General features: G+C 47.6%; 1 protein-coding gene across 1 annotated transcript in view; it reads left to right on the top strand.

Annotated features, from left to right (window-relative positions):
• Positions 1–450: 450 nt before the first annotated feature.
• The window catches only part of LOC138521249 (neuritin-like), a 55,817-nt gene continuing 30,335 nt past the window's right edge, over positions 451–25,932 (top strand). The window contains exon 1 of the mRNA XM_069633947.1: positions 451–1,163. Within this exon, the coding sequence (XP_069490048.1) occupies positions 1,112–1,163 (52 nt within the window). The 5' untranslated portion in view covers positions 451–1,111. The remainder of the gene's footprint in view (positions 1,164–25,932) is intronic.

Genomic DNA, 25,932 nt, shown 5'->3' with positions numbered 1-25,932 from the left:
TTTCCTACGCTGGAGGCAGAATGCAGTGTCGGGGTGTAGTGCTGACGTCAGTGTGCAGCACTGTGTCTGGTGAGATGGTTGACGCGGAGATGTGCAGACTAGGGGACAGAGGATAGAATGGGCGCAGAGTTGGGGCTGGGTGTATTATTGGGCAGCCACAGCATGCCGTGTGGGAGGCAGTATTTGTATAGCTCTCTAGTGTGGCACTTAGACGTTGTGCAGTGTGTATGGGGTTGGGGTTGTGGACCGGTGTGCAGTGTTGGGGCAGTGTGCAGTGCGGCATCGGCGCGTGGTGTTTGAGGAGCGGGCTCCTCCTCTTGCTCTCCTTCTCGCGGTGACCCCTGTGGCTGGGCTGATGAAGGGGAGGAGGAGGGGCGCGGGGGAACGCACGGGAAGGATTCAAGCCATCGAAACCCTCAGGGGGGCTCCGGGGAGTAAGGGGAAGCCAACGGCAAAGGAAGGGGGAGGGAGCAGCGAAGGTGGGGGATAGAGACGGGAAACCGTTGCTCTGAGCATTGTTTTTTTGCCCAGTCAGTGCTGCAGGTGCGCCGATGCTCTCCCTACGCCCATCCTTCTCGCTGGCTCTCCACCCCGTTCCCCTCCTCATCTCTCCTCCATCCATACTCCCTAAAGCGTCTTCACCATCTCCTGCTTTATAACCGCGCCTTCGCACCTCGCCTCTCCCCTTCCCCCATGCACACTGTCCTCCCTGTCACCTTATCCCCACCGCCATCACTTTACTCCCCTCTTTCCTTCGTGCCTCCAACCATCCCAGCTCTTTCCTCTTCCACATTCGCCCCTCTCTAGACCCTCCTTCTTGCCTCCGCGCCCCACTTTCGGCTCCTCTCCCTCGTTCACACCTCCTTTGCCACCTTTCCTCGCAACCACCTGCTTTCTTCTTGTCGCCTCTCAATCCTTCTCACCTCTCCCCCCCCCCATCCTCACGCCTCGCCCCCTTAGTGTGTGTGTCTGTGTGTGTGTGTGTCAACCCGCAGATCGCGCACACATCTGATCCGCCGAGGTTCAGAGAAGCTCCGCTCCGCTCCGGAAATACCCGGGACGCTCTCGCGCGGACGGCGCGGCTTCCGGGAAGGCACCGAGGCCGGTCCTGATGGAGAGCCGACCCGTAGCAAGATGGCTGTGGCTGGGGATCTGCTGTGCAGGTATGTCCTGTCCAGCAGACGAGAGGTGCGTGCGCTGGGCGAGGGCTGCACTCCTGGAAAGAAAGAGCATGCAATGAAAGAGAGGTACATAGATTCGAAGGGCAGCATAGAGCGGGACAGGTGCATGCAAAACGGGGTTACTGTAGTGGGGGGGGGGCATGAAATGGCAGAGGGGGCGTGCATACATTGAGAGAGGGCTGCATGCACTGGAAGAGGTGAGCAGGGAATAGCAAATTGGTGCATGCATTTGGGGGGAGCCATTCAGTGCGATTGGTGAATGTGGTGGGAGAGGGGTCCATGCATTGAGAGAGGGCTGCATGCACTGGAAGAGGTGAGCAGGGAATAGCAGATTGGTGCATGCATTTGGGGGGAGCCATTCAGTGCGATTGGTGAATGTGGTGGGAGAGGGGTCCATGCATTGAGAGAGGGCTGCATGCACTGGAAGAGGTGAGCAGGGAATAGCAGATTGGTGCATGCATTTGGGGGGAGCCATTCAGTGCGATTGGTGAATGTGGTGGGAGAGGGGTCCATGCATTGAGAGAGGGCTGCATGCACTGGAAGAGGTGAGCAGGGAATAGCAGATTGGTGCATGCATTTGGGGGGAGCCATTCAGTGCGATTGGTGAATGTGGTGGGAGAGGGGTACATGCATTGAGAGAGGGCTGCATGCACTGGAAGAGGTGAGCAGGGAATAGCAGATTGGTGCATGCATTTGGAGGAAGCCATTCAGTGTGATTGGTGAATGTGGTGGGAGAGGGGTGTGGGAGAAGGCTGTGAGAAGACATCTTTAACCAGCTCCGGTGCCCTCAGCCTCCTCGCTGCCACACACCTGCCGAAATCCTCACTGGCTCTTAGTCGCCCCTGTGCCAGCCAAACCATAGAAACTCTGCCCCTGTGAACGAGATGAAGCATCCGCTGTGCTCTTGTCACTTCCGGAAGTATCCGAAACAGAAAGGTGATAGCTGGAAGGGTTTGAATGAGTAACACCTGTTATTGCTCTGGGCAACCCCATTTTCAGCCTGCCATGCCATTACAGAAGGTGAGCGACCATATGCAAATCGGGCTTGGTCCCACCCCTAGAGGGGCCATCCAGCCCGACCTGGTGGGCATCATCCTTTTTGCACAAGACCACTAGCAACCCCAGACATTTTTCCGGCTCATTGGTCTTCTTCTGTGAGATGAAGCTTGGGTCTCTGGGCGCAACAAGCTCAGGACCCACGCCTGGGCATACCCCTGCCACTCAACATGACTTTAGAAAAACAGAAAGGTGATGGGCTGGAGGGCTTAGAATTCATCTTAAACTCTGGCATTGCCCGGGCGAAACCTGGGACCAAGCCTGATTTGCATATTGGATGTCCCCTTTTCTAAAGCCACGGTAGCCGGAAAAGCGATGTTCTGGAGGATTGCCCAAAACAATGATCATGTTTAAGACTGATCCATAACCTTCCAGCCATAAACCTTTAGTTTTGCATTACCACACACCGATCTTGCTCTGAAAACAATGTTGTGGTGGAGACACCCTGGTACGAAATCCTGCAGCGTGGCCGATTGCCTCTTCTTGATAGTTATCACTACCTCGTTAACTACGTTGAACCTCACTCTTAGTTTCTCTAGCCCATGCTCCACAATGTCAAGGCCGCTGCCAACAGAAGCACAATGCTGAGACCTCTCTCGCATCATCTGTCTGGCCCATGCTGCTGGGTTTCCCGGCAACCACATTGATAGCCCATTGTAGCCACTCAAGAAAGGGACCCATTCCCACAATGTCCTTACTCTGTGCTCCCGACAGCCATTTGCCGTGGTGCGTTAGCTCCCTACAGCTTGAGCCATATTCTGATAGAATGTTTGGCCATTCACCACCACTTTGCATGGAAAATCCAAGCGGTTCTACGTTATTTTGCCGCGGGATTTTTCGTCGCAGGACTTTTCATCGCAGTTTTTTTATCGAAAAAAACCCGCCCGTTTTTAAAAAAAATTATTCGCTTTCACCCACAAATATTTATTTAATTTTTAACCCCCCCCTAAAAAAAAAACGATTTTTTTTCGATAAAAAAACGGCGATGAAAAGTCCCGCAACGAAAAATCCAGCGGCAAAAGAACTGTATACCATCCAAGCAGCCCAGAAATCCCAGCACTTCCACCGCTCCGTTTCCTTGGCCCACAAGGCCTCACCCAACAGGTGTCGGTGCAGCAGTGTTTCTTCTCTGTCCCTTGATGACCTCAGGTACATCTCCTGTGAACCCAACTCAGTAGCCAGAAACGTCAACATGACCCTTGCACCGTCCCTCTTATGAGGTGTCAACGGGACACCCAATTCTTCCATCAAATTCACAAACTTGCTCAAAAAGCCCTATCATACCTCCTCCCTGTGAGCCCGACCCACAAGAAGAAAGTCATGCAAGAAGTGCAAAGCCTACTGAGATCCCGTTTCCAAGGGGAAGCACCATTGCAGGCACGTGCTAAAGCATTCCAAAAAGGCACATCATGCCCAACACCTTGCCCACAAATATCTCCCCTTCACCTGGAATCCCCGGAAACAGAAAGTCCTCATGGTGCTCGATACCAACCGTAACGCCGATTCAATGTCCCACTTGGCCATCAGTGCCCCCCGTCCACACTTCCTGGCTAGTAATACTCCACTCTCGGGCAAAATACCACACGTTCCTCCTGCCCTCCTGCCATCACCATTTCGCCAGTTCTCTGGCATCTCCCTCGCTGATCTCAATGTTCTCTACTCACCTCCCCACTTTTGGACCCCTATACCTCAATTTCAAACCACGTTTGGAATCCCTTACTCCCAACAACAGCGCCACGCCCTGCCTACTGCAGAACCCCTTAAGCACTTACACGTTCACTGGCATAGGGTCCGCTGCTCACCAACCCTCTGTTACTTCCCTTCCTTCAAAACTTTCCCCACCCCTGTCTACCAGCGGAAAGCACTGAGTGACTGGGTACCATACCACATACCTGTTGCACGTGTGCCTGCATGTGCTTACTACATTAAAACAAGAATTTCTTGTTGTAGGCCCAGCAGACCATTGCTTGTTGCCCCCTGAAACCCGTCCTGTGGCCCTTCAGGGTGCGACGCCGGCGAAAGTGCCTTACGGAAGCGACAACGCACTAGCTGTATGTGCTGCTGGAAAAGTAGGAGCCATCCACTGCAGCCAGAGCTCTATGTCTAGCTCCCACCACACCACATTCTGGGCCTCCAGCATGTGGCCCTGTACTCCTCCTCCAACCTCACCAATGCTAAACCCTTGAAACTCACCAGAGCCCTCCTCATTACACCAGTCTACGTGAAAAGGGCCGCGCGCCACTCCAGGTATTGTTCACAGACGCTAGCATATATCTTTAAACACTGACATCTTACTCGCCATTGTCAGTGGGCTGCTTGGTCCTCTTGATTCTCTTTCTTTGACCCCACCTTTGCCCACACCTCCCTATGGAGGAGTGTGAATTTGCCCACAAACTCCCCATTCCGAATCACCTCCATAGTTGCGTGCGTCAGGTGAGCCCCCAGTGGTTGTGTGGTGCCTATGTTGGGCATCTCCTTTCATTTTCACTCATTCTCCTCCCATTGCTTTTCTCCTTTTTACTCTACCTTTTCTACCCCTGAATCCATTTTGTAGCCCTCCTTAGTGCCAACCAGCTCCTTCTCCTTATTCAGCCTGTGTTGGGCCTTACTTGCTGCCCTCTCACCAGTTTGCACCTCCACGTCCACCGTTCGTTTGCCGTCTCCCACTTCGCGCACATCCTTTTTAGCCTTCGTTTCCGCTTACGCCCCACTGCGCATTTCATTTGGAGTGATGCCCACCTAACATGGGAACATACCCAGAATTATTTCCCTGGTTTCCGTAATGAATGCATCCCCTTACATGTCAAAGCATTTTGGTTTCTACTCTTGTATTTGCCACCTAGCAAAGTCAAGGGAGATACACCCACTCTAAAGTAGCTCTCAGCTGTGAAGACAGTGGGCCTCATTACGAGTTTGGAGGTAGCCAGGGAGCTATTAGCTCCATGACCAGACATCTGACCCAGGTCCCGCAAAGGAGAACCTCGTACCGGCCCCCTTCATTCCGTCAGCACAAGCCTCGTAATGAGGCCCAGTAACTCCCAATTGCGCTCTCGGTATTACTGCCTCTTGTTCAGATTTGGAGGGCTGTCAATTGCCTGGAATCTTGCATCTTGACTCCAAAGTGAAAGGGATGCTGGGTCTGGCCTCTGGGGTCCTTCTGTTATTGAAAATCCATTCACCGTCGCTTAGTTCCTAACTGTTGTGCCTCCCCTTTTTCTGAAGCCTATTTGGAACAAGTATGGAGACCAGCTAAGGCCTGATGCTTTTGAACTGTTAAAGCCCACCAAATCCTTTTACTGTTTGGGATGGGGGTGGGGGTAAGATTTATAATTGCTGCCTCAAAACTCAAGCTGTAAATCCATTCTTTAAGCAAGATTTATATTTAGTATGCACAAGTCTTTTAAGGCTTCAGTCAGGTAAAATATATACACTAACATTAAATTAAATATTTAAAAAATAGACATTTTAGTTTGGCCTTCCAGCAGTACCCTTGGGACCAATGGATGCTAAGTTATTGTAATAAATTGGGCTCACCAGGATTTTTGTACTAGGACACCCATGATCTCTCATCAATCTGCAGGTTACTATTATTCATTCTACTTCTCTTCTCGTCTCTTATCATCTTTGTCAGACCCCCCCCCCCCATGTTCCAGGTTCATCCCTTGATCTAATTTTCTCTTCTTTACCCTACAATAGTATGATGTGCACTCATCCTATCTACTCCCCTAATACATGTCCTCTCTCTTTTCTCCCTCCACCCGCCTCATGCACCCTTTCCTCTTCCGTCTCCTCTCACCTTCAAACTGCCTGTATTCTTCATGCTAGTCTTCTTTCTACCCATGACCTATCTTTTCCTTCTTGTCCCATCTCCCACTCTCAGAGCACCCCCCCAAGGTCTTGGGAGGATAGCTCAGCAGCAACACGCTCGCCTTGGAAACAAGATGACACAGAGCAACACAGGTTAGATCCCCGGGTCCACGCTTAGAAACCTCTGGGTATTAAGCGCGTTATAAATAACCAATCATATCATATCACCCCCCAGCCCCCCCAAGCCTGATTATCTTCCTCTCTTCTTGCCCCTAGGACTTCCTCCCACAGAGCAGACTGGCAGTGGAAGAAAAGCCAGTCCCCTGCTGATCTTGCGGCCCTGTGTTTGCCTCACTTCCTGTGACTCCTCTTTGCTTGCTGCTAGAAACGCGACTTCTCTGACCTTATTATTTCTCTCCTGCGTCACCATCGTCGACTTTTCCAACTCCTCAATAGTATTCTCTCCCTTCTTTGTCTTTCCCTCTTTTCTATTTCAACTTTGCAGTCTATTTCACTTCTAACGTGTCTTCTTTGCGGCCTTCTTTTACCCCAACTGAATCTCATTTTGTGGCATCCCCCACCTGACCACTTAACTATCTTCTTTTTCACCTCTTACTGACACACACACACTGCTTTCTTTCGTACTTACGCTTATCCAACATCCTCTCCTCTTGAACCCATGCCTTCTTCCCCTCAACGTATTCTCTATCTTACTTGTCTTCTCGATATTTCTCTACTTCTTCTTTTCCCTCCTCTTTGAAGCATGCAGTGATCATTCATATGTTTTAAAAAAAACTCTCTTGATCCCACACTCCAAGAGAATTTCTGTCCTATCTCTCTTTTTCACTTACTTTCTAAACTACTGGGGAGTTTTGTATATACACAGGTCTCTTTTTGTTTCTGAATTTGCGCTCAATTCTTCCTTCTGTCGAGTGTGACTTCAGACCCTCCAATTCTACTGAAACCACTCTTCATCACGACTCACTGCTCGTCATGCTAAACTCTCCTCAATACTCATCCTTTTAGATCTATCTGCAGCTTTTGATATTGTCGATCACCCTACTTTTCTTCCTACACTTACCTCTCTGGGCCTGTCTCGATCCATTCTTCAACAGTTCTGCATCTATCTCTCTGAGTGAACCTATTATATTTAATTGGCTGGACACACTTCTTCTATATGGTGTACCCCAAGGCTCTGTACTTGGTCCTCTATGGTTTTCTCGTTATGCTATAGCCCTTTCTGCTCTTTGACAAATCTTCGGATGTCATCCCTTCTCCCCTAGGGGAGCCCCTTCTCATGTGACTAGGGAGGTGAGACTGCTACCCGATAGTCTCCCTGGAGGTGGTACTCAGCTGGCGGATCACGTGGTTGGGGATCCCCCCTATGGGACTTGGGAAGACTATCAGAGGAGAATGCGGTATCAAAACCTGGTTCCCTTCACCTAGCCCTCCTTTACCCTATCTACCCATATGCATGTCTCATACCCATAGTATTAACAATACTGGGACCATGAAGAGTACAACCATCCCAGGGGAGATCAAGGGTAGAAGTACTGAGATCAAGAAGAACTCCATCGACTCTCAGGAGAATATGCAGATTAAAAGTACTGAGACAAGGAGGAGGTGCAGAGCCATGAAGAGTACCCCTATCAAAAAGTCTAGTTGTTGCCAGATGCTCATTGGTCAATGGAGAGTAGAAAAGAAAGAGAGGCTCAGGAAACTGTTGTGTAGTCCTCCCTGGAGGAGCTGCTGCCCGAGCCAGCACGGTGCAGGAAGGTGGCAGGAAGGAGACCAGGATGCCAAGAGCGGAGTTGGAAGGACCATCGTCAGGCCAGAGTGGAAGGGCCAAAAAGAACAGCTGCCATAAAGAAGTGTCTGGTGTTCCAGAACCCTGTGAAGGGCATGAAGGGAAGATCATGCTGCCCAGAGGAAAATTGGGACTTATGTGTTCCCGGGCAGACCAGCACCGACTGCAAGGCTCCCTAGAGGTAGGGGGAGCACTTGGACTGGCTGGTGGTAAACTAAGAAGGTGCAGTCAGCATCTTCATAGTCACAGTACTTGGCAGGCAAGTGAACCAGGCCTGTCCCGCAACAAGAGAAGCTTAAGGGTCTGGGACCCATCAAAGGAAAGCAACACAAGTAATCTTCCTCATGGCGGTACTTGGGAGGAGAGGGCTCCAAGTACCCACACGCAAAGAAGAGGGGTCTGGGACCCTCCACTGAGTGAGAATACCACAGGTCATCTTCCTCATGGGGGTACTTGGGAGCAGAGGGCTCCAAGTACCAGCACACAAAGAAGAGGGGTCTAGAACCCTTCACTGAGCGAGAACACCCCCAAGTCATCTTCCTCATGACAGTATTTGGGAGGACTGAGTTCCAAGTACCTGCTCGCAAAGAAGAGGGGTCTGAGAGTCACCACTGAGTGAGAACAACACAAGTCATCTTCCACGTGGTGGTACTTGGGAGGAGAGGGCTCCTAGTACCTGCATGCAAAGAATAGGGGTCCGGTGACCCTTCACTGAGTGAGAACACCACAAATCATCTTCCTCGTGGCAGTACTTGGGAGGACAGGGCTCCAAGAACTTGCTCGTAAAGAAGAGGAGTCTGGGACCCACCGCTGAGTAAGAACAGCACAAGACATCTTTCTTATGGCGGTACTTGGAAGGAGAGGGCTCCAAGTACCCAAACATAAAGAAGAGGGGTCTTTGACCCACTCCCATGAGAAGAAGGGAAACCACAGATACGTTTTTACTAAGGACCATACTTGGCAGGGAAGTGAAGCAAGTTGGCCCGAGCAGAAACAGAGATTGAAGCTGAGGTCTTGGATCTACGAGAGATTGTAACCAGGGGAAGGGCGTCATTCCGCCTGGTGCTGTTTGTGAGAAGCCAAGAGAAGAGCGCAGTCTTCTTGGCACTGTAAACTGTGATCAGGGGACAGGTGTCACTTTGTGTGGTGTTGTTCTGAAAGTCTGGGGAAGGCTTAGCCTTGTGAATACTGTGACAAGGGGAACTGAGCCACTTCCACTGGTGTTGCCTAGATAGCTTTGTGTTGGAACTTTGAACTTTTACTTTGACTGAACCTGGAACTTTATGTTGGCCTTTTTGGTGGAGAACTGATACCTGGAGGAGGGAGCCAGTCTTGCAGGTGAAGTCTCCATGTGCAAGTGGACACTGTCCAGAGGAAGGGCGTCATTCCTCTTGACCATGAAATCCCTTTATTGTTAGTTACAAGTGTGAGGGTTTGAAATAGTTGTTTTGACACAGGCCCATGGACTATTTTGATTTTGACTGATATTCTGACCGAGTCCTTAGTATTTGATTTGAGGCAGAGAAAACCCTCTTAGTTTTAGAGAGAGATAGCGTTTTTCCTTTATTTTCTTTATAATAAAAGTCGTTATCAACCAAAATTCCACCACTGTGTCAGCGTCCTGGTTCTGCACCCTTACAGCTCGCCTCACCTAATTTCATCTTTCATGTCTTTTCTTCGCATATGATTCTCAGATCCTTTTCATATGTTCCCTTTTCCCCCAACATTCTTCATACTGCTGTCTCTACTATCCAGTCTTGGATGCATATTCACTTTCTTCACCTCATTCCGACAAACGGAAGTCTGCTTTTCTCCAGCTCCTACTCTCCCCCCACATCTACTTGCTCTTTGGTTCCCTCCATCTCTACTCTCCTCTTCGGCCGCTCGTATTCTTAGTGCCACTTTTGACTCTGTGGGCCTCATTACGAGGCGGGCGGAATGGGTTTAACAGCGCCGGTGCCGTTAAACCCATTCCGCCCTATTATGAGGTTCCCTCGCGGGACCCGCTCTGGACGTCTGGTCAGACCAGAAGTCCTTTGCGGGTCCCGCGAGGTGACCAGGGAGCTAGCAACGGGCCTGTTATTAACGGGCCCGTTGTTAGCTCCCTCCCCATTCCCATTGAGCCCTATGGGGGCTCAAATGGGAATGGGGATGTCCGGGTTCCCTGAATGGGGAAATACCGGGCCCGCCAAAGTCGGAATGGCCCAGTATTTCCCCATTCAGGGAACCCAGACCCGAGTTTGGAAGCAGCCATGCCCTTATTAAGGGCATGGCTGCCTCCAAACTCCTAATGAGGCCCCGTTTCTTTTTCTCACACACTTCTAACACTTCATATCTGCCATTTGCATCTTTCCAACATCTGCTGCGTGCGTCCTTGTCTGTCATTTCAAGCTACTAAACTCTTATCATCTACCTTATTTTCTCCCACCTCAGCTACTGCTGCGTGTTTTGTTTGGTCTCTGTCTGCTTCGCCCTTTGCACCTCTTTGCACCATCTATAACTGTGCTATCAATCTTATCTTTGCTCTTCCTTCACGATCTTCTATCATTTCTTCTCACCGTACTACTCCTTTTCTGCCATTCAACTTTTTTCTTGTTCAATTCTTCTGCCTTGTCTACAAGTGCATCCATGCTCTCGCTCCACTTTCGATCTCTCTATATTCCCCTTCACACACTCCCCCTTCTCAATCCTCACACCTTCTTTCTGTTCCCAAACTTCCCTTTGCCCCATCCCATTTTCGTTCCTTTTCACTCCTGGCTCCCAAGCATTGGAAGTCCCTTCCCTTACTTATCCAATCCTTACATCTCGCTATATCTTCTGCCCTCGTCTGAAATCTCATCTTCCGTCTGCTCTCTCATTACTTGTCTTTACTTTCATTTTATGGACCGTTTTAAATATAATGTGCATCGCCTTGGTAAGATAACTACCCAATAAATACAAATACCCGTGACTATGCTGGCTAGGGCTGATGGGAGTTGCAGTCCAAAACATCTAGGAGGGTCATAGGTTGCAGACCCCTCGTTTTGCCTGGTAGTAGTGTCTGGCCCAAGCACGAAACTCCATGTGGGTATCTCAGAGCCTGCCAATAGCAAACAGACCACACAGCTGTACTGGCCGTTAAACATTGCTCTCTGCTAAAACACAAATATTTAGTGGGTCATTGAGAGTTCAGGGGTAATAGTAATTCTAGTGGTGTTTGCAAAATGCTATGGAATCACCATCAGATGGATTCTGGGTTAAGAGGGTTTACTGCTAGCAGTATTCAAATGGAATACCGTGATACGTAAATCCGTCACGTGGATTCTTGGCAAAATACACCTATGTTCCCAATAGCTGGAAACATATTTATGACTTTTTCTACTGCACAGATAAGAAACACGGACATTTCCCTGCAAGACAGTACAACACGTGTTTAGAATGTGCCATGTCAAGGGGGTGAACAGGTGGGCATCCCTGAAACCGTGCTCTCATCAACTCACCATCTAATGCACAAAAGGATCAGTTCTCACCCCTTTTTGCTTTAAAAAATGTATAGTAGTGTTATGAACCACTACTGTGCATTCTCTGGTTCCACCATCACATTGAAGGTGAAATGAATATAAACATTGGGCCTCATTACGAGTGTGCCGGTCCAGTAACAATGGTGCCGGTAAGCGTACCGGCACCGTTGTTGCCGGACCGCCACACTGCGAGTTCTGTGAGCGGCTGCTGTCCCGCCCACTAGGTCAGACCTGGCGGGCGGGACGTCAGCCGCTCACAGACTTTGACGGAAGCAGCGGCACTGTTGCATGCGGTGCCGGTGCTTCCGTCCTCCCCATTCCCATTGAGTCCTATGGGGCTCAAATGGCAATGGGGAGTAACATTTTACGGCGCCTGACTTCATGGATCGCCGGGGCTGTAATGCCCCAGTGATTCCATGAAGGCAGGCACCGGAAAAATGACAACTCCGGCGGCAGCCTGTCGGTTTTACCGGCACGGCTACTGCCAGAGTTGTAATGAGGCCCAATTGCCTTTTTAAAAATGTGTTCAGATGCAACCACCGGCAGAGGTGGCATTTCGGGAATATCGCTGAGGGTATGCCAGAAATACCACCCCCCACCACTGCTAAACCCTGAAGAGGCAGCACATGTAGAAACACAACCGACGTGGTGGTATTTACTGCCGGTAGTATTTCCTCCCAAAAAAGTCTGCTCATTTCGTAAGGGCCCCCCGAATGTTTGGCTGTAAGTTTTCTCTCCATTAGTCTGACACTGATGAAACAAGGCTCCAAGAATGAGAAACGTACAGATTAATTGCAGAGAAGAAATCATGACATGCCCGCTGTCAGGAGAAGCAACGCAATATACAAGGTTAGGGAATCTGTCATTTCTATTGTGGCCATTGCCCCAACTCAGCACCAGGGCCGGTCTTAGTGGCAACAGCGCCCTGGGCGAATTGGCGCCCCTGGTCAACAAGGGGAGAGGTAAGGGGGGGCAGGATACATTGCATTTATGTTCTACGTCCTCTCTCCGGCGCCTCGCAGGGAGTTAATCACTGGAATTCCAATGGAAACTGCCTCGCTCCGGCGTCGCCCGGCCCGCCCTACCCTAAGGCCGTCCCTGCTCAGCACCTTAATACACAGGCATTTATTCAGCATCTTCAAAATGCAGGCCACTCCCTGGACACGCCACTGATACCAGGAGGTATCCAGGATCACGTGCTGTGGTTAAGCGGAAAGCTTGAGTGCATATATTGTGTTCTTTCCATGATGCCAGCTATACAGTCAGGGTGCTGGGAAGAAAATGAGCTACACTGTGATAATGCTGCTGGAATAAATACAATATTTATTTCCTGATGCCAAAAGGCATTCCCCACATATTCTAGGAATTGGTAAATTTGCTGATCTAACGCTATTGCAAGAATCTTTCAGGGTGGTGGTTGGTCAGGGAGTAATTAGAAATACATTTAGCTTCGAAAACGGTATTTATTTCTGCAATATTTTCAATGGATATCCCTTTAATCAAATGCCATATTTATGTATTTATGGATAATGTTCTCGTGCCTTAGTGGTGTACATAAATTACAACAACGCGAGAAGAATAAAATGGATGAATCGGGCAGGGTATCAATGATACAAAGAAGGAGACCAAATGAGTCTTAAGCTGAGAGCGAAAAGAAGCACAAGTAAGGACGAAAGGAAGAGAGCAGTGAAGGGAATTCCAGCGTTTAGGAGCAAGAAGAGAGAAAGGCTGCAAACGGGAATCCGAGTGATTTGCCGGTGGCTGAAAGTACCGCGGGCAAATTGTTCACATGAGAAAGGTGCGAACTAACAAAAGTGATGTGGCACTCCCCAATTGGCCAATTTCCAGGCCATACAGCCCGGTATGGCACGGAAATCTAATAAAAGGCTTGGAAATTGGCAAATGAGAGGGACAGCCCAGTGATTCCCCCGGAAGCCACCTCGGGCAAGGCTCTCAGCAGGGCCTTCCCTCTCATCATGAAAGCTCTGCAATGAGCCCTGATGTCCACATTGCCCCCCTTCCCCGGGACACACCTGACAGATCGACATGTCCCAGGCACTCTGAAATCCCCAGTTCGCTTCCGCTCCTTACCTTAAACCTGAGTCACTCATGGCTTACGTGACTCAGGTCTGGCTCCCCCACAGCCGCCACACTTGATCCTCGCAGGGAAGCATTTGGAAGATGTAGCCCTGCTATGAATGTGCCCCCCTGGGCTGTCACTGCGTTTCTTTGGTAGCCCAAACCCAGCAGACCATGAACATCACCATGTCAGTAGGAGCTTACTGGAAACCCAGCCAGTGCCATGCAACTTCCCCAGGCAAATTGCCCCCAAGCCCTTTTTTTTAATTAAAAAGCAAAGGTTTTTTTACCGGGATATAACAGCTCCCACAGTACTGCCTGAGAGCTAGGTCTATAAAGGTATTATTTTTCGGATCAAACGGTTATGTTCCTTTTAAACAAGGGGGGGTTGCAGTGATCTGGTTGGGTTGCCAGTAAACACCTAGATTTTAGGACAGGAACATAGTAGCTTTATGGACCTCGCCCAAGAGCCGTACTGGGAGTTATCGGCCCGTAAACCCTGTTAAACTCTGTCTTCGGGGCCCATAACTCCTGGTACGGACCTCAGGCTAGGTCTTTAAAGCATAATTAAAAAGATATGATGAAACACAAGTGAGAGCAGAACCAGAGATACTTAGAGAAGAGAGTTAAGAACAGAGACTAACGCAACCCACCATATTAAAAGTGGCAGATAAATCCAAAGGGATAAGAAGATATAATTGCTTACAATGATGAGAAGGAGCGAGAAAAACAGTAGCGTAAAAGGGCGGTTACAATTTTGTGTGTAGTCTGGAATCCATATAGAAGTGGGGGAAGGAGAGAGCTGTAGTCAAGATAGAGGGAGAATTGAAAATGGACAACCCATTCAAGAGTTTAGCGAGAAAGGGAAGAAGACAAATATAGTGATAATTTGAGGGAAGGATCAAGGACAGTTTTTGAGAAAAGGCAAAATAGAAGCATTTTTAAAAGTAAGCAGAAAAAAGCTAGAGAAGAGTGAGAAAGTAAAGAGAGGGAGGCGAAATGAGGAAGTAAATAGGGTTACACCAAGGAAATAAGGGCAGGAGGCAGGAAACCCAGAGGAGCTGCTGTAGAAATGTCTCTTAGGAGAAAACGTTTGAGTGAGGCCTCAGAATGAGGAGCAAAACAGGAGAAAGAAGAAGGGGGGCAGAAGAGGAGGAGGGACAAGCAGAGGAAAAGCAAGAATATGCATGATCAGTTTCAGAGGGAAAGTAGGAAGCAAAGTCAGAGGCTGAAATTGAAGAGTTCAGTGGAGGACCAGAAGCACCAGCGAACGACAGGGTATTAAGGAGAGGAAATAAACTACAAATACGAGAAGAAAGAAGTAATGAGGGCTTGGTACAACAGTTGTTTAGCACAAAATATTTTGAGCGGAGAGAAGAAAGGGCACAAGGGTTACCCGTGGAGCAATTTTTCTGCCAGCAACGTTCAAGATTGTGAAGAGAATTACCTGTGGTCTGGGGAGAAGGAATTAAGGTTGTGAAGGCTTACATGAGGGACCAAAAGGCAAAAGAGTATAGCGAGCATCGAGAGATGAGGCCCAGGCAGTAGGCAAAAGACTACAAGAGTAAACGTAAAAAAAAGAGAACAATTTGCTAGACAGGTGAGCGTGCTGTACACAGGCCACAAATGAAGCAACACAAAAAGGAGGAAGAAGAAGAAGGAATATGGGTAGCAGTAAGACTAAAATAAAAGGGCACGAATAAATGATAAGCCGTTAGAAAAGGAAAAGCAGATAATGGGGAATCAGACGGACAATTGGAAAAGGTCTAGTGAAGACTTATCTTGGGGCAGCTTTCGACATTTGCATGGCCTCATCGTGTTTCGGTTCTGCCAGTATAAAGGTGTGTTAGTGGGAGCAGATGGAGCACAGTTTTCCATCAAGGCAACTGCCTGAGCCAACAACACTGTTATGCCAAAAGCCCTCGATGCAACTGCTCCACTTAAGCTACGGAAAAGTAAATCCAAAGCCCATCTGAACCCATGGTTCACCCCCCACTTACAAAACCTGAGAAAGGAAAAAAGAAAACTTAAATCTCTTTGGAAAACTAGTCCCACTGAAGATAATAAAACAAACCTAATTAACAAGCCTGCATTCCAAGCAGCCTAGGTAGCCAGCACCCGCTTCCCTTTCCCGCACTCTCTTCCTCCCTCACATCTTAGCACTCGGGTGCTAAGAGTGTGTGTGTGTGGTTTTTTTTCTTTTAGTTTAAAAAAATGTACCTTTGCTTTGTGGCCCAGTGCCGCACAGTGCTGTCCCCGAAGTCCGTTTTGAATGTTGATGAAGTCAGTCATCAACATTGAAAACGGACTTCATGTGACAGCAAAGCGCGGCTCGGGCCGCGCAGCAAAGGTATGTGTATCTCTAAAAATAAAAAAAATACACCATTAGAACCGGTGTAGGAAACTACATGGGTGCTAATGGCGATATGGCCCTCAGCGACGGGCTGCCCTGTTGGTAATGGCACTGCCATTCTCGTTAAGGGACCCGACGGGCCTGGCAAAGGGCTTTCTATATATGTCAATTACAGACCCGAGAGAGCAGGAAGAAGGCCAAGGTACAAGATGGCCAACGGACAGGCAAAAATGTTGTGACAAAGCAATTTTAGAGTATATTGCACTCTAAATGGTATTATGAGGTCAAATGAAAAACGTGCACAAGAGAAAACTAGAAAACACACTAGAATAATATCTGCTGCCTCCAGTGCATACTGGACACATTGAGTCTGCAACACCAAAGTTGCAAAAGAAAACCTTATAGGAATCCGAAGTGTCTCAAACGTACTTCACAGTAGGGTGATGTGTACAGTTTAAATATTACAAGAATTCCAACTAAGGGAGACAGGGTCCCCCAGTACTGATAGTCTTAGGGACTGATCAGTTTCCCCATAAAAAGTAAGCAAAAGTAAGGCAAGTAAAGCTGAGGGTTGTACTTGCCTCCAAAAAATCAGGTCAGGTGACCTGGCTTGAGAGAAAGATCACCCTCTCTGACGTCCAATATAGGTTCAGGCGGAGCGTTACTACAGACATGCAAGGGCTACATTAGCACCCGGTCGATTCAAGTATGTGAGGGCCCATAGAGGCTCTTCATCTAACCTCCATGGGCCTGACGTTGGCTTTTGACTTCGTAAACCGTTAGAAATGATGGGCCACAATAGAACATTTGGGCCTACCAGGAAAACTGCGCTCTAACAATGCAGTGAGGGGGAAATTTGAAAAACAATGGTGACTTAACATCTCCTGTGGTGTCAGTGAGAGGGGACAGACAATGACATGTCTGGCCCCTCTCCTGTTTTCTCTATATACTAACTCTTTAACAAAAACACTGCAAGGGGTAACAGCAGATTTGTTGGACGCAGGTTGCCCGTTCTCGTATACACCAATGATGCGGTCCTGATGACACAAACTTAGGCAGCCCTCCAGAGCCTGATGACGGGATGCACTAATATATGTCAGAAAGGGCCTTGAATGTTCATCCAGCCCAATCAGATGTTATGCATCTGTGTAAGGGTGTGATGTGGCCTAAGCCATTATTCACAGGGGATCCCATTTAACTTGGTGTAATACCATCGAGCTATATAGGCATTCAATTCTAGGACAATCGGACTTGGGTGGCTGACTTCATTAAATCTACAGTGACAATGATGCAGGCAGGCAGGGCATCATCCTTGAGGCTTGGTGCCAATGTGTAAGGTTCCCCACAGAGTATTTATTCAACGGTTCTATGTGAGTTTTCCGAATACTGAAGGCTGCACGCAAACAAAGACCGATTTGTTTCGGCCTATTTGGTGCGGTATTGGGAATTCTCACTATTTCGGCAGGGTAAGCAAATACTTCCAAGGTGCAATAGAGGACATTTCAAATTTGCTAAGGAGACGTAGAGAGGGGAGGGGTGAGAAGGGAGAGGAGCAATGAAGAGAGAATAGGATTGGAATGAAAGTAAGTGCAGTTTACTGAAGAGGTCCTATTTCTATGGGGTCTGAAAGTGCATATCATGTAAGTGCTATTGTAGTAAAAGGAAGATCGCAGTTGACGGACAATGGGTAGCTGGGAAAGTGTTAACCAAGATCAAGGGGGTGTTGGAAGGGCCGCCTTGGTGTCTAAGTGCTTATATAGTTGGAAAAGGGAGTGTCTGGATGAGGGAGGGAGTGGAAACATGCGGGTGAAGTTTTAGATGTATGAAGGTTGAAGCAGGTGGTGTGTTAGGTTTGTGATTGAAGTGTACCAGCATTTGGATAGCTTTATGAATGTGTTGAATATTTCTTATGAGATGTAGTCAGGGAGTTTGTTCCCTAGGTTGGGGGCAGTGGAGGGGAAAGATTTGTCACCATTTTAGACAGCGTCTAGAAGAGAGGATGGTATTGTGTGTAATGTTGAGGATTGTTAGTTCTATTTTAGTTTTGATGGGTAACCATTTCAGTGCTTTTTAAGAGCTAGAGTGACATGGTCTTAAAGCTTGCGGTTTAGTACGTGTCTTGTAGTTTTATTTGGGATAATCTGGAGTGAATTTAGGCTTTCGGAGGACAGATCCATATAGAGAGAATTGCAGTATTCTACTTTGCAGTGCAGTGTATTTGTGCATTGGTGATGATCCTTTGGCGAAGTTCCAAGTAGGGGAGTATCTTTCTGTGGATGTGTACACATTTTTTAGGTCTTTTATATGTGGTTTAAGGGATAGGTCAGTGTCTATTAGGATGCACAGACTCTGTGCTTCTGAAGTAGGTGAGGGGCAGTCCACGTATGAATGCCTGCAGAGTGCTGGATGAGAATGCAGACATCTTGACAGCATTTACTACGAATTTTGCAGATTGTGCTTTTTGGTGATCTTCTAATTGCACATGTTATGATCTTTGGATTTTTTTCCATATTAAGCAAATTATACCCAAACACTATGGAAGTTTTCCAGGCCATATGAGTGTTTATCCCCTGACGAAGACGTTATAAATTTATATACGTCGAAACCGGTTGGGTTTGAAGGCCTATGAAAAGCCATCAGGCTGTAAAACTGTGGTAATGTGGACTCTTCATATGGGTCCTTGGACCTATTAGATACTATTGGGCCCTAAAAGACTTTTCAACTGTGGATTTTTGGACTCATTAAAATTGTCTTGGTTTTTTCATTATTATTAAAATGGTTTATTTGATACGTTCTTTAGATTAACTTGGTTGTTCGTTTAACATTTTGAGATTACTTTTGATGTTGCAATTTGCTTTTGATCTTTATGAGCTTTTGAGATTGATTGTTTGTTTGCATTAGGTGGCATGCATGGTAGAGTGTGTCTGCTGTTTGTGTGAATTTGTACAGTTTTTAACTTATCAGCTGCTTCTGGCTTAATGACATTTCTCTTACTTTAAATAATTGAATTTGTTTCCTTTGGTAATGTATAAATAAATGTATTGTTCAAAGTAAACCCCGGTTTGTCCTCCTTTTCTGTATGCTTATTGATTGTTCCTTGACCCCGGGGTGATAGGGACACCTGCTTTTTCAGTTTACCAGAGGGGCATCAGCGGGCTATATAAAAGGAAGGTGCTGAATGTGTTGGGACACAAAGACCATGACCTCTGTCTTGCTGGGGTTGCGGCATATGTTGTTTTGGGACATCCATGTTTGTATGGCTGAATAGCTTTGGCCAATGGAGTTGTTGGATTCGATGTTTGGTGAAATCAGGAAGACAAGTCGTGTGTCATTTGTGTATACTTGGTATGTGGGTGTAAATTGTTCTATAACGTGCATGAGGGGCTTGATATAGGCATTCAAGAGCAGTTCAAGAGCAGGGATGGGCGAAAATTCCGTTGGCGAAACAGAATTGGGGAAATAGCCAACAATTCCGCTCTGCTGGCGTGGCGATTTTCCACCTTTTTTCTGTACTTCTGGTGGGGTAGGGGGGTTTCCAGGTAGAAATTACATTTTTGGATGAATTTTCATTTTTGTGTGGTCCGAAGCACACACAAAAAATGAAATTCCGTTGAAAAACTAAATTAAAAGGGGCAAACCCCCCTTTCTCACCCCAAATTTAGTTTGTTTAAAACAAAGTTTTGCAAAAACTGACATTTCAGGCAGGAAAAAGCCCCAAACGGCCAATTCTGCTCTCAGGGTAAAATTAGCAGATTGGGCGGAATTCATCAGGAATTCGCCAATCAATCTGCAAAATGGCCGCCAGTTATCCCACCGAACGGAATTGGCCATTTTCACCCACCCCTATTCAAGAGCCATGAGGATAAGGTGGATCCGTGGGGCACCACTTGAGTAACGTCCCTATGGATTGATAGCAAATCTTAGGCCTTTACTGTGCTGGCGTAGTTTTGGAGAAAATACTTTATCCATTTTAGGGCACAGCATTGAATGCCTAAGTGGAAATGCAGGTGTTTCGGAAGTGTGGGGTGGCTGACTGTGTCAAAACCTGAAGAGAGGTCTAGAATGATAGAATGATCCGGTAGGAGTGTTGTTATCTAGTGCAAGTAGGGTGTAGGAAGATAGCAGGAGACGGACAAGGGGTAGCTGGGAAAGGGTTAACCAAGATCAAGGGGGTGTTGGAAGGGGCGCCTGGGTGTCTAAGTGCTTATATAGTTAGAAAAGGGAGTGTCTGGATGAGGGAGGGAGTGGAAACATGCGGGTGAAGTTTTAGATGTATGAAGGTTGAAGCAGGTGGTGTGTCAGGTTTGTGATTGCAGTGTACCAGCATTTGGATAGCTTTATGAAGGTGTTGGAAAAAGTAGGAGCACGACACCCTAAGTGGTAGGTAGCTACCAGGAGACAGTGAGGTGGGGATGGGGCTGTGTTTATGGTTGACTGCATGTGGACATGACTTCTATACTTCGAGAGAGAGGACGTGCAGGAAATGAGTGGTTTAGGGCTGAGGTTCCACAACTTCAGTGGTTTATTCTAGCTGTCAGGTCTGGTGCTCCAGGTTTGGTGTACTCACAGAGAGTGTGATTCATTGCATGGTGGGCTCAAAGGGCAATCCTATATAGTTTGGAGCCCATTTGCATTGAATATGCTCAAAATATCCTCAATCTGTCCCCAAAGGATGGATTCTGGGATTTCCAAGGCATTGATTGCTGGAATGGACTATGGACTGCAAGCGTCCCCTTTCTCTAGGTGACTCTAAAGCCCCTCACTATGGGATCATTCCTGCCCGCTTTCATTCTTAAGCACCAATGGAGATTGGAACAGTAAGGGCTCTGTCATGTACGTTCAGTGTGTTGAAGTTGAAAGGATGGCAGTCCCCTGCGCAACCGGCAATAGTTAGTGGTTGGGTGTAACAGTACCTGCGTCCTGGGGCATGGTTTGTCGGGGAACCAAAACTCCAATGTTCCCAGTGGATTTAGGTGCTGATTGGTTTGATAAACCTTGCTTAATATTGGTGCTGGCAGTAGGTTGTTAACCAAGGTTGTAGCCTTAGATTGCTGGAATCGCTGGATACTTGAAATAATGGAGAAATGACTCCTCACTCAGTCATCAGTAAGGGTTTCATGTGGTAAGATACATGGATCACAGGTCTAGCAAAGTGTGCTAGTTGAAGGTGAAAGAAAAGCCAACATGCGTTTCGACCGTAGTCTTTATCAAGGCAGTAATAGGTGATGTGGCGAGGTGATAATTGTGAATGAAATGCATATCGGGGCAATAGTTGGTGGTCATAAAACATATACAATTGACATACAATATGGGTCACATGTTACATTGAGGTGGTGGTGTGTGGGTTGTGGTGGTGGTGACAGGTTGATTGGCAATTTATAATGCAGCACATGTGTAAGGATCAGCAATTATATTTTCTCATTTATATATTTGTCAAGTAGCAAATACTTAAGTTTACATGTGTGTCGAAGTACCAAGGAGAGAAGAAGGAGAGTGGGAGGGGGAAAAGCAAGAGGAAAGGGTTAGAATAACAAGGCGCTGTATAAACTGGTTAATGTAGAAAGAAAGGGCTGGTGCTTACCAGGTAAGTGGTTGGTCCTGAGTAGAAGTGGAGCGCCTGAGGAACCTCCCAGTAATTGTGGGCGGTGGGCGAGTTAGCTAATCTAGGGGAGATAATTGAAGGAAATTGGAGCATTGGAGAAACTGGGGTTTCCATTAGTCTAGCCAGCGGAGGCCATCAGGAATAAGATTTGAGGGGATGGGTAATTGCGCACATGCGTGAAGTCGGTCTGGTGAAGGGAGGGCGGTCACCCATCATGTGCAGAAGCGGGGGAAGTGGTGCCTGTCCGGTGTCAAGCAAGCTGCAGAAACTCATGCGTGTTGTAGGTGGGACTTGGTTTAGGTCGAAATTACCGGAAAAAAATGGTTGCATTGACCAAAAGTTCTAAAAATGCTACCACCAAAGGTTCGAACACCAAAAGTTCGAACCTTTGGTGGTAGCATTGAAAAAAAAAACAGGGGCTGCTGGGGTGTCCCCCGCATCGCCCCGCTCACTATACTTCATGGTATAGTGAGTGGGGGCTGTGGGGGACCCCCGCAGCCTTCTGTTACAAAAAAAAAGAAAAGGACCCTGCAGCGCCAGTTCCTGATCACGGCGCTGCAGGAACCCAGTGTGAAGATGCAGGTAAGTGGGGTTTGTTTATGTTGGGGGTGTGGGTGGGGTTGTGCTGAGGGTGTGGGTGGGGCGGTGTTATGGGTGTGTTGTGTGTGTGTGTGTGAGAATGTATGTGTGTTCGCAAGAGAAAGGTGCAAACGTTCAGTAGTTCGCACCTTTCTCATGCGAACGATCAGCCGCGGGCAAATCACTTAGATTCGTGTGACTTGGGTGAGGGAGGCCGTTAGGTGGCCAAGTGCCGTCTTGGAAGGGGAGTGAGGCTGCATCTGTCCCCAGGCTGATGCGTGTGATACGGGAAAGAAGTAGGAGAGACCCGGTGGGGCATGCGTTGCTGTGTCCATGGTTGGTAATGCACCCATTGGCATGAGTTGTACGGCTAATACCAGAGTAGTGTGAATAGGCTTGCCGGGGGGGGGGGGGCTGCAGATGTTGCACGTGGGGTGTCCCCGGAGTCCCCAGAGTCAGGCTGTGTGGGTGCGGAAGACTAGTACAATGGCTAGTACGTACAGGGTGCAGCAGGCAGCCCGTACGGCTATGGAGCGGCAATTGTGTAGTTATGGCTCAATTACCATATGGGCGTGTCAGGTTGAATGTGTTAATCTGTGCATCCGGCCGTGCTCAGACTCAGGTAGCCAGTGCGGCTATGGGGCGGTGAATGCAGTCATGGCTGGTAGCCAAGTGGGCATGTCGGGTGGACGTGTTGTTCTTGGCGTCCAGCCGTGCTAGGAATCAGGGGGCCGGATGTTATGGAATCGAATAGGAGCATCCTTGTGTGGTTGCATGCCATAAGGGGGGGGCCTGGTGCTGTGCCCATGAAGGCGGCACAGCAAGTGTTGCTCTGTCCCTTTAGTGTAGGATATTCTGGTGGCCGTTCAACCCTGCCTCTGCCCATGTGTTCCTTCCATTGTCCATATCACTTGTCATTGGCAAACAGATCTTTGTGCGGATTCTTTAAAAAATGGGATGTGCCCAGGAATTAATAAAGTGGGAGATGGGATCGAGAACAATGGGCTGTTGTTGTCCCAGGCTATAAGAGATAAGTACGGCCTGGCCCAGGGCAAAGCATATACTTATCTGTGATTGACACATGCAATGGCGGCACAATTCAGGGGTGATCTTGACCTCCTGGAGCGAAATCCCTTGGAAATAATCTCTTTACTGACAAACTGCAGGAGGAAGGGATCTCTACATTATACCAGGCCATTAATAATTTCATAGCACCCCCAATGACACAGTTGAAGGACAAATGGGAAAGGGATCTTGAGACATTAGAAAGTGAGGATTGGGTGGAGGCAATGGTGGCTGCAAGGGAGACTAATGTATTCTCACGGATGAGGCTAATACAGTACAAGATATTGGACAGGGTGTATTACTCGCGGGATAGGTTGTAACATATGGGGAGAGGTGATAGCGACATGTGCCTTAAGTGTGGGGGAGCTACGGGCACCTTCTTTCACCTGCTCTGGGAGTGCCGATTGGTTTCTGAATTATGGGACAAGGTCCACGATAAACTGTTAAGAGTGCTAAGTATCGTAGTCCGTAAAGATCCCAAAATGCTACTATTGCACACCAGTGGGGAATATAACGGGGGCAGATGGGAATGCAAATTGATCTCAATAGCTGCAATGGTGGTTAAAAGAGATTTAGCTGTAAAATGGGGATCCAGAGAAATGGCCAAGATGGAGACCTGGACGGTAGGCATGGACATTGTCACAGTATGCAACAAATAATGTATTGGAACTGAGGGTTGCCAGGGAAGTACCTGACAATATGGGGGAAGTGGGAGGAGATCATGGGGTAATGCAGAGAGCAAGATCCTCCAATAAAGGACAGACACAGGTCACTGGGAGAGCAGGCCTGAATTTGGGAGGGAGATGAGTTGGGTTGGTTACAAGAGAAAAGGGTAGCAAGAGTCCAAATTGTGTACGTTGGTATTGCTTTGTTTTGTTGTTCATTCATGAAAATGCCAATAAAGAGATTCGAAAAAAAAATGGGACGTGCCATTTTGGATTCATTCAGCCCAGTTACGATGGTCACCTAATCCTGACATTGTCATGTGCTCTAACACCTTGAAGCGTCTCTTGTGCTCGTTGGGATTACCAATAACGATCTCAGACCAAATAACTGGACAGACTCAAAGAATATGGCAACATGCTACTTTACTCTCAGTCAAAATAAAGCAGAGCAAACTGGCAGACATCAGACTGATGCTTGCACACTCACACACAAACTTGATCATACAGATGTTTTATACCCCAATATCGGTCCTCTATGACGTCATCCTACGTGGCAAACTGCAAAACCTATTGAAGAGAAGGATTGGTTAGGGGAACAAATGTACTTATGGTATAAATAGGGGTTAGTGCATCATTGGCTGCCTCTCATCGGTAAGCCACGCCTCGACCTATCTCTAAATACGTATAATACTGATTATAGCAGGGAAAATGGCAGCGGATTTGTCTATGCAACATTGTATACTAGGTTGCCCCATAGATCCTCTGATTGGTTGGCATTCCCACTCAACCTTGGACTTTCCGCTCATTAGCAGCACATAAGTAAAACGAAACCCAGGTGCTTGTGTCACATCAGATTACTCCCCACTTTCTCAATTAGTCGATCATCTCTCATCAGTCCGGCCATAAGCCAAAGTTTCACGTCTGCAGTTGACCTTGTAGCCTGCTCTCTGTTCTGGGATATTTAAGGGAGTGTAAGCACATCACTATTTTCATCCAAGGCCCATGAATAGCCCTTGTTTTCGACTTCTGAATCACGTGTGAAGAGACCAAACGTTTGTCCATTTCAATCTCTTATTTGCTGCTCTTTTATTTATACTGGGTGTTCTTGCTTCCCTTGGCCTCTAGAGACTTGCTCACTACATCTTGTATAGACTTTTTAAACTTTTACTTGTCCAATACTTGGCTCTTGCAGATGTTTTCTTCTTCTTTAATCTAAGAGAAATATGTCTTTGGTACACAGCTTATCCATCCGCCTCCCTTTCTGCCTTGAAATTATTCCTTAAAAATAGCAACCTTGATCCTAGGCCAACATAGACTCCTCTTTATTTTTAACACAAAACTGTTTCTTCAACATCTCCTGACTCTGCAGCCCTGGTCTGTCTTTGAGGTAGCTGGATTAAATCTTCACGAGCCGGTGTTCATCTTCCTGTTATAGCCGCCCTAGCCACTTTATATTTTCCTCCATAGCAAACTTCTATACGTCTCCTCTATCTTGCGTTGCTGTGTTTTTACACTTAGTGATCAGCAAGTTTCTTTATCTTATTTACATATGTGATTACTTTATCGTTTCGTACATGTTTCTCTTGCCGCTTCAGTTACATTGTCACTCTAAAGTATTTCCATTTGTTTCAGTATGTCTTTGTATATCTGCTTCATGACATCACTCTGCTCTTGTCAGATTTCACTTAGCGCTCCATGATGTCTAACGGTGCGAGCTGACATCCCTCCACTCTTTCAGTACGAGGGTACATTCTGTATGGCTGGCTGAAATGTTCAGTGTAGAGAAGACTGAAAGTTGTTTTCGGAAAAATAACGTTCTGCCTTTTCTCCCTTGAACATTTCAGCCACGGGCTTCCAAACCCCAATCCGTCTGGGGATGCTTGTGGTCTCGTGCAGAAGGGATGTGACCTAGCAGTTCGGGCTGGACAGTCCCTTTGGGGATGGGACCAATCCTGATTTGCATATGGTTTTTCCCTTTCTATACTGGCTTGGCAGGCAAGGAACAATGGTCTGGAGGGTTTCCCAGATCAATTGCCAGAGGTTTAAGATTAACTCTAAACTGTCTAGCCATCACCTCTTTTTTTTATTGCCTTGTCCCCCCTGAGTGGGACGGGTATGCCCAGACGTTGGTCCCATGCCTGCTGGGACTAGAGACCTAAGCTTCTCCTCACTGATGATGCCCAATGTGGCTGAAACATGCCTGGGGATGCTTGTGGTCTCATGCAGAAGGGATGTGAC

This window comes from Ambystoma mexicanum, chromosome 13, assembly GCF_040938575.1.
Source record: "Ambystoma mexicanum isolate Mex_15411 chromosome 13, UKY_AmexF1_1, whole genome shotgun sequence".
NCBI lineage: Eukaryota > Metazoa > Chordata > Amphibia > Caudata > Ambystomatidae > Ambystoma > Ambystoma mexicanum.
Note: the sequence above shows the minus strand (reverse complement) of the source record. Positions and strands in the feature narration are given on the sequence as shown.